This window comes from Erpetoichthys calabaricus, chromosome 14 (assembly GCF_900747795.2).
Source record: "Erpetoichthys calabaricus chromosome 14, fErpCal1.3, whole genome shotgun sequence".
NCBI classification, from domain to species: domain Eukaryota; kingdom Metazoa; phylum Chordata; class Cladistia; order Polypteriformes; family Polypteridae; genus Erpetoichthys; species Erpetoichthys calabaricus.
In genome coordinates, this window is record NC_041407.2 from 493185 (window position 1) to 505219 (window position 12035).

General features: G+C 55.9%; 1 protein-coding gene across 2 annotated transcripts in view; it reads right to left on the bottom strand.

The window, feature by feature from the left end:
- Positions 1 to 10252, bottom strand: part of ca10a (carbonic anhydrase Xa) — a 114790-nt gene extending 104538 nt beyond the window's left edge. Inside the window, exons 1-2 of one of the 2 annotated variants that reach the window (XM_028819545.2) lie at positions 10203 to 10252; positions 8644 to 9120 (exon numbers count right to left, since the gene is read on the bottom strand). In XM_028819545.2, coding sequence (XP_028675378.1) covers positions 8644 to 8704 — 61 coding nt within the window. In that variant the 5' untranslated portion in view covers positions 8705 to 9120; positions 10203 to 10252. Of the gene's footprint in view, positions 1 to 8643; positions 9241 to 10202 lie in introns of those variants that run through there. The other variant, XM_028819546.2, reaches the window with a different exon arrangement.
- Between the last annotated feature and the right edge of the window lie 1783 nt (positions 10253 to 12035).

Below are 12035 nucleotides of genomic sequence, written 5' to 3' on the forward strand. Positions count from 1 at the left end.
GGTGCACTGCCACTTCTCCCAGTCTGAGGTCCCAGTTTGTGATGTCATGTGCAGTGATTCCATCCCATTGGTCGTCCCGCTGCTCTTCTGGACCCCGTCTTCCCCTCGTGATTCCTTCCATTATTGTCCCCCCGGTGCACAGTAACCTTACAGGGATTCACGTCCTTGGGCTCATCCCCAGTGTGTGGTGGTCCGTGCCCTCAGTACTTCACGGGCGCACCAAGATGCGTCTTACATCATGAGGTCAGGTGGGGGTCCAGCGGGGCTTAAGACCACCCAATGCGTGTAAAGCGTCCTCTTTGTTCTGTTATTTCATAAGGCGGAGTTGAGCAGGTGGTCCCGTGTCCACCGCAGTTATAAAATATTCCCTGGAAGGTGTTAATAGTAGGACTGTCACGCCGCTGCACCCACCGCAGACCACCGTCCATTTGTAAGGATTAATAAAAGTGCAGCTCGGCGGGACACGAGGACAAGAACGACAGAAAGAGGCCGAAATTAGCACTATCTGTCTCTCGGGCGGACGTCGGCTGAATTAGCCGCCCCCTGGAGTCGAGCGAATATTCAAGATGGACGCTGTCACCTGACATACACGGCTGTGCTGCCCGATGGCTTGCTATGACCGTTTAAGGGGGCTGCGAGGGGCCCAATGATTTAGACCTCTGTCGCTGCTGTGAAGTTCAACGTTTAGGAAATGTCCGGTTAGCAGGAGTGGCACAGCCGCCTGCCGGGGGGCACCGCGGGTTTCATTCACGCCACTCTTTGACTGCTCACCAGGCGTCTAAAGGGGTGGGCCCCGTCATTGGTGGGATCACCGATGTTTCAATTGGTTGCGTTGGTTTACGAGGGTCTATGAACGGGTGGCCGCTGTCGTTTTGGGTCTGTTTTATTTGCCGTTGCAGATGGCATGAGATGGCATCACCACTCGGTGGCGTGAAGGTCAGCGCCAGGCACCTCCTGGATGACCCAGACGGCGGTGGTCCCTGCACCTTCACCAGCGTGTACAGGAGGACAAGTAAAAGTGTCCCCGAGTGATGAGCCACAGGTCTCGATGGCAGAAACCACCTGAAGAGCGGGCAGCGAAGCCCAAATACCAACCTGAGTCGAAATCAAAGACGAATCACGAAAACATTCAAGACCTCAGTCCACGAAATATCACCAGTGACATCACGCCTTCCAGAGCCACGCCCTTAGCAACCAAGCGCCGCGCCATAGTGACAGCAACTCCAAATGGCGTCACAGGGCCAGCTGGTGTTCCAATCTTCCAGCGGTTTAACTTTACTTACAGACCCCTCTGAGCTGCCCGACCCGTCGGGGTTACGCTGGCCGTTTTAGCATCATGCCTGGCCCTGCTTGGGCGCCACCTGCCGCTGGCCTTGTGAACTGCACCCGGTGTCACACTTGGTGTCACATTTGGTGTCACATTTGGTGTCCATGTGTTCAAATCGAGGACTCGCTCGTCTGCTCAAACGATTGCAGGCTTTGACTCGACTGTCGTCCATCGGTGACTGAAGTTGTGCCCGTGTGCCACGTCTGCCATGTTCAGTCTGAGCTCTCTCTCCCACCCCGGCCTGGCCGTGTCTCCCTTGGGGTGATGCCCACCATTCCCTCAGTTACTCGTCAAGCTATCACTGTCCCCAGCTGTCACCCTGGACTCAGGCCTTTGTTTCTTAGTTTCAGGTCACATCAAAACGTCCTCTGCTTGCAGGCATGTGGCACCACGGTGACATGCTGGTGACATGCAGCCTTGTACTCGAGGGACTTCACTTCAAAGGAAAAAGAAGCCAAACACTTGAAGAGCTGTAAGATCAGGGTGCAGACGCGGCGCCGTGACAGACCTGCTTTGGCAGACCGAGGCTAATGACGGAGACCAGCAGAGAGGGGACCGACCGCCAGCCAAGGGACAAAACGAAAGAGCAAGGAAGTGACGTCAAAGGGGAACAAACGGAGAGTGACGCCCCCCCGATGGCCACGTGGTGGTCCCCACATGTTTAACACGACATGGTGGTCCGTCAGACCGCTTTGACGAGGCTCCAGCTGAACGACTTGATTTCCGTCCCATTTCCGATGACATGAATGGGACCAGGATTTGAGGGGTCCCAGTGCAGAAAATTACTGAAGCCCCCCCAGCTGTGTAAAATGAAATGAAACCAATTGAGAAACGTCAGAGGTGGGCTGTGAGGACCCTTTCATAACTGAGTGCCCCCCCCCAGGACACCACCGAGTGTGACCTGAGGACCCTGATGCCTTTGCCATTTTTATTTCATGCCAGCTTTCAATCCGTTGTGTGCTGTGGGTGGAGCCCTAAGCAGGTGGGAATCACGGCACACCTTGAGCGGTTGGGCATGACCCCCATCATAAGTGGGGGGCTTTCTGAATGTGCTGTCAGGTCTGGGGGAGGTACACAGGGGAGGGGTTTAGGAGAGCCCCACCCCTTCCAGTCATCTGAGGGTCTCCTCTTCTTTTTATTTGTCTTTAGTGATCATTTGGGGTCTCGACGGATTTCTTCTGCTGTTTGCATGTTTAGCCCACCCAACTTCTCTCATTCTCTTTGGGGTAGCATGTGGGGGGGGGCTCGTCTCCGTCATCCTGAGGTGGGCTTCACTTTTTTGGGCTCCTTGTTTTTTTGAGGTTGAGCCAGGGGGGCGGGACCACCTCCTGCTGCAGCCCCCAAGACACAGAAGCTTTACTTTGCCGCTCAGTTTATCTTCCGTCGTTCCGATTTTGGGTTTTGCTTTTTGTTTCTCTGTAATAAGAATGTGGCGCTGCTGCCTCGCAGTTAGGACGCCCGTCGGGGTTCGCTCCCCGGGTCCTCCCTGCGTGGAGTTTGCATGTTTCGATTCTAAATTGGCCCTAGTGTGTGCTTGGTGTGTGGGTGAGTGTCCTGCGGTGGGTTGACACCCTGCCCGAGGTTGGTTCCTGCCTTGTGCCCCATGTTGGCTGGGATTGGCTCCAGCAGACCCCCGTGACCCTGTGTTCGGACTCAGCGGGTTGGAAAATGGATGGATGGATGGATGTAATAAGAATGTGACAGCAGGGCTCCGCCACACGGTGACATCTTTTATGTCACTTACTCCGTCTTCTTTGTACTGGTGGCACACAAAATGTTAATGTCACGTTCTCGAGCCAAAAGGAGCGAAAAAGAAGCCAACGGTGACAACAAAACAAAAGTCCCACCCTACTGGTGACACGTAAGTCTGCTGTATGCCCAAAATTTGGGGTAAAACGCTGTCCAGGGTTTTGGTGGGCTCCGGCAGACCCCCGCGACCCTGGTCAGGGCCTCAAATGGGGAGTCACAGAAGCAGAACCCTCCTTCATTGGTCGAGAGTCCTGTCTTAAGTCCTTCCCATCAGGCTTTAGGTTTCCTGTTTATGGTGATAATTCCATTGGGTGATGTTGGGGGGGAGCCTCACCTGGCGGGGGTGGGGGGTCAGATTCTCTGGCGACTTCTCCTCGGTGAGGCCTCTCTGGTTTGTGCATTGGGGTCTCGACGGTCGACTCCGTCTGTGAGTTTTGGGCTCCTCTTTACGTTTGTTGGCTGAAGGCTGGCGGACCCCTCAGAGTTTTGGACTTTGTTTGAGGACATGAGGTGACGCGAGGGGTTTGTCCGCTGCTGTCCAGCACTGCTCACTGTTGGCTTCTGAACGTTTCTCGCTCCTTCAAATGTAGTCTGGGGGGCCGGGGGTCCTTTAAAAGGCACATCATGTGGTGTTCTCAGCCCAGCGTTTATAAGTTTGTATTTGGAGACTTTCAAGCCTCTGACGTGAGCCTGCCTGGTGACTTTGGGGTGAGGCCTACTCTATTGTTTCGGCCCCCTGGGGTGTGAGCCCCCCGTTTGAGATTTTGGAATCGGCGGAAGCGCAGCCCGTTTCAGGCGTAACCTGCTGATTGTTTGTGACTCGATGAAACCTTCAGGTTTACAGAACTCAGGCCGGGGGGTTTGTGTGTTTGTTTGTGTTGTTGGGCCCGTGCAGGCCGGAGGCCCCCTTGGTGCGTTTGGGGCGAGGCCTCCGAGGAGGTGGGCACAGCGCAGCACAGGGGGAGGCGCCACTTGTCAGAGCGACGGCCAGTAGGACACGTCCCCAGCGTCACTTTACGGTCCCCTTGTAGCGCCTGGCTGTCACTGTGACCCCCCCCATGTTGGTGTTTTCTCACAGTGAATGGGGGGGGCGCCTTTCCCACACTAAGAACAGCTGGGCCTGCAAAAGGAAGGCAAACACCAAATGACAAAGTAAAGGGGGGCGAAGTCCGAGTGAACCCACAACATACGGGCACTCTGGGCAGACAACTGGCCACCTCCCTAACTGGCACTGCCCAGAGGCACGAATGCCAGGCCTTCTCAGATAGGACCTTCTAATCCTGCCTCATCAAGGATCGGCTGGCATTCTGATTATCTGCAGCGCGGCTCAGGCGCTTAGAAGCCACCGTCCCCCACCCGCTGACCCACTTCTCCGTTTTGGTGACGCCGGGGGTCCGCCACATCCCCCTTAAGCTCTTTACGATTGATTTTCTGCCTGCTCTTTCCATGACTTGTACGACAAGCACTTCTGGCCTGGCAGGCAGCGGGCAGAAAGCACGGAGCCTTCAGGAGCCATGGGAGCTTTTGTCAGGGAAAGGTGGGCAAAGTGCAAGGAGAAAATGCCCAGGCGGACCTCATCAGGGGTTGTGGGGGCTTGTGTAGGTGCCACTTTATCTGCCCGTCCATGCAGGGCTCAAAATGAGCTGTGGGCACTGAAGGGCACCACGTGGAGGTGTGTTGTGTGAAAGGAGCGTCGGACCAGAAGTGGGTAAGGTGGCACCATGGAGGGTCTGTGCCCTTCATGCCATCTGAACTAAGCAGCCTAAATGATCTCCTCCATCTGCTCATCCGTAATCCGAATCATCCAGAGGTGTCGACTCCATCCATGAATCCATCCATGAATCCCCTCAGCTGTCTGCCCACCTCTGCATCAATCCATCAGTCAGGCATCGACTCCCTTATCTACCAGTCCAGCCACCCACTCATCCATCTGTCCACATACCCACCGAGTTCTCCATCCATCCTCATGCCCCTTCCATGCCCGGCACAGATTAATGGCTGCAAAGCCTCCCTGCAGGCAAACCCAGACTCCACATGAAGGTGGCATCAGTTGGGATTGTGGGAGGAAATCTGAGGCTCTCCATGAGATGACCAGGAAAGAAGGACAAAGCGAAAGTGCTGGCGGGACCCCTCAATGAAGGTCCAACATCCCCACAGCTCCGGCCACAAGCCTGTGATGAAGGACCAGTCCTCCCACTGGTGACAGCGCGCCACTTTACGATGTCCCCTTGGCCAACACGGGCAGCACAGTGGGACAGTGCCAGTGGACCTGAGGTGAGGGGTGGCAGCACCAACCACTGAGCCACCGCACCTTCAGCTGAAACGCACCTGACATTCGAAGTGACGCCAGTGTGGCCACAAATGGAGGGGCGAGGACAACCCCAAGTGACACCTCCTGCTCCCCACAGCTCTGCGTTTATATAGCGCCTTTCACCAGGTGGTCCGGGACCTACGCAGAGGACCGTGAGGCGCCCAGCTGACGGCCTCAAAATCTTCATGAATGAAACGAGGAGCGAAGGCAATCCTCTCCGTGCAGAGACCCCCACTGCCACACTCACAAAAAAGAACCTCAAGAAGACAAATCAGCGGAGCGACCCCCGGGCAGCCCCCAAACGACACGGCGTGACGGACCGGCAAGCGAACGATCGGCGGCCATCGGCACGGGGAGAGCAAAACCTGCGGAAAAGAGAAAGACGAACAAGATGGGGGGGTGGGGGGGGGCGATGGGAAAGGCACTATATACACAACAGGTGGGTATGAAAGGCGCTTTATTCACAGGAGACACTTTATACATAACCGATATGAAAGGCGCTATACAGAAGACAGACAGACAATTGATTTCTTGTTTAGCCCAACATCACACAAGGAGCGCCGCAGTGGGCTTTAACAGACCCTCCCTTCTGACAGCCCCCCAGAAACCTCCGGAAAGGCAGTTCAGAGAGAGACCCCCTTACCAGGTCTGGGTGGGTGTCAAAGAGAAGGGGGGTCAATACAACACAATCCACAGGACAGAACACAAGTCCTCCTCAATACGATAGAAATATGACAAGTGCGGAGCAGAATCCAACATCACACAACTGGCGTGAAAGGCGCTATATACACATGGACTGGCATGAAAGGCGCTGTATACACATGGACTGGCATGAAAGGCGCTATATACACACGGACTGGCATGAAAGGCACTGTACACACGGACTAGCATGAAAGGCGCTGCACACAAGGACTGGCATGAAAGGTGCTATATACACATGGACTGGCATGAAAGGCACTGTATACACACAGACTGGCATGAAAGACGCTGTACACACAAGGACTGGCATGAAAGGCGCTATATACACACGGACTGGCATGAAAGGCGCTATACATCCGTGAGAAGCCGCAGGCTCAGCATCTGAACGAGGTGGCCGTGTTAATGGCTGAGTCACCCGCCCGCCCGCCTGCCCCTTCTTTCTGGTGTCACTCCGTGCCCTCCGTGTCACGTGTGCTCACCGGATTAAACCCACCGAGGCCATCTGCCCGCTCGAACAGCCGCCGCCCGGGACGAACCGAGGAGTATGCGGGCAACGCGCCGGTCATGGGACCCGAGGGGGCCGATGAGCTCATCACTCGTGCACGGCGATGAAGGACCCGAAAGCAAGCGACCACCCGCACATGGGCAGGCAGGCTCATTCACGCTGGGGGTCTTGGTGAACTGGGAGCATGGGGGGGGGGGGGGGGCGGTCCGACTTTGAACCCAAGCCGAGCGGATGGCCACCAAAGCTCAGAGTCGATGGGCTGCTCCGATTAAGGGGCATTGGTGTCATGCCAGTGGGCAGAGTGAGTCATCTGCACTGTAGTTGTGTCCATCCGTCCGTTGAGGACAAGCCGGATGCCATCCCAACAAGCAGTGGGCGCAAGGGGTGCCAGACCACCGCAGGCTTCGCTTTGAAATTGGGAAACGAAATCATGTCAGCCTGTATATCGAAGAAACCCACCAAAGCCCACCGCCCGGACTCCAGAAGGCATGAGGGGCAGCGTGAACGCGCCTGGACTGGGCAAACGACAGCAGTGGGCACTCACTTTTATTGGGGGGCAGGGGGTGAGCGAAAGATGGGACATGGCACTGTACTGGCTGGGGGGCAAAGATGGCAGGGCAGATTAGCGCTTACGGCGCATTTTACATTTGAGCAAAATCAACAGAAGGCTGGCAGAAAATGAAGTCGAAGGCAGTGGGCGAGTAACGGGGGGCACGTATAGCGCCTTTTGTGTGACGACTCCGCTTCGAGAACAACAACATTTATTTATGAAGCACATTGTCATCCAAATGACGGAGCACAAAGGGCTTACTGCGCGCGGCGACATCAATGTGTGTGTACTGTGTGTTCAAGACCCCCCCCCCCCCCCCCCCCCCACACACACACACGATCTCGGGTGCTGTTTAGTCCTAAAAGTGAGAACATATCGATGTGGGGACCTCAAAATCCACACACCACATGACACTCGCCAGCAGTCCAAGGCTGCAGACTTTCAAAGCCCCCATAAAGAACACAAGGGGTCTGACAAACGAGAGGAAGCTCGTGGGTTTCGCTGCAGGCAGAGCCAGTCAATAGCATGCAGTGCCCAGAGTGCCCATCCACACCGTCACCAATCGACCCAATGGGGAACCAAAAAGCCCAGCTGATGCAGAGGGGATGTCCGACTCGACGATCGAATCCGTGTGTGTGTGTGTGTGTGGTGTGCACCACAGCTAACTGCTGCGCCACCGTGTCCCTCTCTCTGTCTATATGTGTGTGTGAGAGTCAGAGCGCACACACACACACACACACACACACTTTAAAGAACAGGCCGTTCAGTCCGACACGCTGTCACGTATCTGCCCGATGTCGCCGACGCCACTGCGTGACCCTGAGCCGCCACTTCACCTGAGCATCTGAGCTCCAGCTGGAAAAACAACAGGAACGGAAAGCAAGTGCGACTCGAAAGTCACTCAAGTAAGTAAAAGAATGAGACGAGCGACCCGTCGGGTGGCACTCACTGCAGTTGTGCCCCTCCTGCAGGTGCAGCCTTATTAGGATTCTGAGTTCATCGCCTCGCGCCGTCGTGTTAACCGCGGACCCCTCGATAAGACCACCGGGCAAAGTGCCCGCTAAAGCGCCTCTAGCAGCACTGGGCACCCCGCCACAACACACTCTCTGGACCCTCGCGGACCGCACGAGCTCCGAGGGTCGCCAAATGCTGAAAGTTGGGTGCGCAGCTGAACGGAGAAGTCCGGGAGTCGCCTGGCCGGTGGACCGAATGGGCGGACGAAGCCGCCACGGATCTTTTATTTATTTATTTATTTATTTATTTATTTCCATTGCCCATTACGGAGGGTCTCGCTGACCTTGAAAGTGGGGGGCCGGGGGCACTGCCCGGGGGTCTGCTCTTTGGAGATTCTCCTCTCGCGGTGGATTCTTTTTTTTTTTTTTTTTTCTTGTCGCCACATTTGCGATCGGCGGACAGAGTCGTGCCATCCCATCCCATGCAGCTCCCTGGCATTCAAGTTGGCAACTCTACGAATCAGAATAATCGGAATAAGGAGAACTCACCGGATATGCATACGAAGAAATTGGCTTGCAGAATGACAAATATTTCCCAAATAATTTCCATCCTCTGCTCTCATTCCAAGCACATTCCGCTCTGGAAATGGGGGTCTCTCTCTCTGTCTCTCTCTCCCTCTCTCTTCCGACGTGTAAATCACTATGGCAGTTTGAAGTGGTCCACTAAATATTCCGCTTGACTTCTCTCTGAAGGTATCTCCCACACTTGACCACACATGTCAGATCTCCCTCACGGACATCGCGCCCAGCTCCGAAACAGCGCAGCGGCTCCGCGCCTTCACCTCCCATGAAAGCCACCAGCAAAAGGGAAAAAAGGCCAGAAAAGCACCAAGGAACATATCCAGCGAGGGGCAGCCGCAAGAAAGACGAACAAAATCCCGGGGGCTTCTTCTTCTCCGTCGTCGTCGTCCTCCTCAGTCCTGTAAGGATCCCACCTCGTCCTGGAACTGCCGCACGCTCCCAGTCCTAAAAGGAGGAAACAGAAAAGAGACCCCCAGCGGTAATGAATGAGCGATCGCAGCACAACTTCAGCCCAAGTTGGTTCGGGAGGGGCTGCGCGCCTCTGATTTGCCGCCTCGAGTCCCCCCGCCCCCCTCCTCCCCTTCCCTGCGAGTGCGCGTGCGCGCGCAGCCGACGCGGGGATGCGCCGCTCGGTGGGCTGCAGGGGGGCGTGCTTCGAGCGCCGAGCCTCCCGCCAGTCAGCCGCTGGGATTTTTTTTTTTTTTTTTTTTTTGATGCAGTGCCGCCCCCCCCGCCCCCGCACCGCGTGTAAAAGTGCAAATGTTTAAATGATGGCGGATGATCGTAAGGCGTAAAAAGCCAACTAACGGGGCACGCCCGGCGCGCTCTTCACGGGAGGGGAAAGCCGCAGTCGCTTGAGCGCCATTCAGCGGCACAAGTTGAAGCGCGTGCGGGTGCGCGTGCGCGCCCCTCATCCTGCCCGCTGGTCCCGGACGGGCCGCCACTCGCCCTCCATTCGCTTAACCTGCGCAGCTCGCGTTTGTCCGTCCTGCCCGCGCCGTGAGACCCTCGAGATCTCCTTCAGTGTGCCAAGAGCTCACCCCGCACCGTGAAAGTGGCATGCCCCGGTGGGATTTCGTGGCTTTTCACCCGTCTCCCGTCCTCGGACTTCTTTGTCAAGCTCTGCCGGGACGTATTAACGAGCCGAACTGGGACGTTAAGGACTCCAGTGAAGCGCCATCTGTGCCCGCGCCGGAGCAGGTACGCCAGTCCTTTACCGAACCGGTGTGGCCCGACGAACGGGACACGTGACGCAGCGCCCCGGCCACCCGCGGGTCACCCCTCGGCGCCTCTGTTTGGAGGACAGGCGCCCAACGGGCTTCGGGCTCAAAAAGCAGACTTCTTCATGAGATCGAGCACTTTAGCGGGGGTCTCAGGACCCCCCCTGGCCGTGGGCAGACGCTACCCCTGTGGAGACCTGTCGCTCCGATCGCCCCAATCGACACATAAATGCGTTATTAAGCCCCCGGCACGCCGTTTCGAATATCTCGAGGCTTTACAGTAGCATCGCAAAAAAACGCACTCACCGGATAGCGTGCGCGTGGCAGAAGAATAAAAAAAAAATAGAAATTGAAAAGAAAAAACGAAAAAAACAAAAGTCCGGTCGATGGCGAGGTGGGCCAAAGCTGTCCCGCCTACATCGTGAGGGGATTCTCGGGGCTTTGATGTCTCACTCCGTCCTGCGAATTTCCAGCTCCGTCTACTTACCGGACCACTTGCGGCTCGGCGGCGGCGCGTGCACAGGAGCAGATGGGAGGCGCGTCCCCGGGCCTGACTCCCGTCGGGGGCGCGCATCGCTACGCGCTCAATTCAGTTAGAGAGAGAGAGAGAGAGAGAGAGAGAGGGAAAGAAAGAATGAAAGAAAGAGAATAAAAACCGGAGCGGCCGTCCGAAAAGAAGAAGCCGAGACGGGAGTGGACGTGCAGGCAGCCGCAGCAAGGAGCACAAGCGGCCGTTTGGAGCAAAATGTTCAGTTGAGGACCGCGACGCACGCGCTGGAACATCTAGAAGTGCCGATGAGAGCGAGAAGCACGTGAATATGTGCTGCTGCATCCGTACAAGAATATAATATAATATAATATAATATAATATAATATAATATAATATAATACAAACCTAAATGAAACGTTTGGCTTAGGGATAGGAGGAGACATCAAGGGATACATATAGGGGGCGCTATAGAGCAGGTGACCAGCAGTATGGAGTCGACGGCCAGTACAACACGCGGGGGCCACCAAAAGGCAGACGTGTCAGATTCAAGGTGGGGCTCAATGGCACAGACGTCTGGGGCACCGAAGGGCAGCCAGCAAGGAGACACAAGGGGACACCATTGGGGCAACACAAGAAAATTTGAACAATTGTGATGAAACATCTCGAGCTAAACACTGGGGGCGCCAAAGGGCAGAAAGGTTGAGGTAAATGTAGGGGGCACCTGGGGACCCACAGATGGGGTTAAATAGAGGGGCACAAAATAGGACAAAGTGAACGGGCACCACAGAGCAGACAGCTCAGAGGAAGAAAAGGGGGCACCAAAGGGCAGACCACTAGGATTCAAGATCGGACACATTGAGAGAGCGAGGTGTCGAGGGTGAAATCTGGGGGGCGCTATGGAGCAGACAGACCCAGTTAAGTACAAAGAGCCCTAAAGGACAGACAGCTAAAGGGGGCGCAATTGAGCCGACATCTTGGGGGCCCATCTTGATCTGGAGCCTCACTGTGTGTTGTTTTGACTGAGTGCCCCCCACCAGTTTCAAACGATGACCCCTGGGTCTCATGAAGGCCCCTGTGGGTGGGCTGGAGGGCACCATGTGTCTGTTTGGGTCGGGACAGTGCCCACCTTAGGGTGTGGTCCAATGTGGTGAATGCTTGACTTCTAATAACGCTGGGCCCGAGGAGTGCCACAGTGGGGCTTCGCTCCCTGCCAGGCCTCGTTATGCTGAGCTGTCACCTTCAGAAGTGACAGATCACAGGGATTTGACTAAATAAGTGGCCCCTCATTGAAGGCCACTGGCAGGCGAGTGGCTTTGATTTGCAGCACTTATCGCTCACTTGTGCCCTCGAAGGGACGCCAGTTGAAAAGAAGGCAACATCGAAATCATCTTGAGGACAGCCGGCTGCATCTACCTGTCACCTGTCACCGTTCTGCCTCTTATATAGCGCCTGTCACAGCTGTCTAGCTATGATGTAGCGCCTTTCATCAACCTCTCCTTCTCTCTCTCTCATTCTGCAGTTTATAGCGCCTTTCCCTTCTCCAGTGTGCCTCCTTTACCCTCGTGCCCCACGCTGTGCCCCCCTTGTAGGCTGTGGTGGGTGGAGGTGGGCTCCTTGTGTCTCGTGCCACGTGTTTCTGGCTGTCCTCC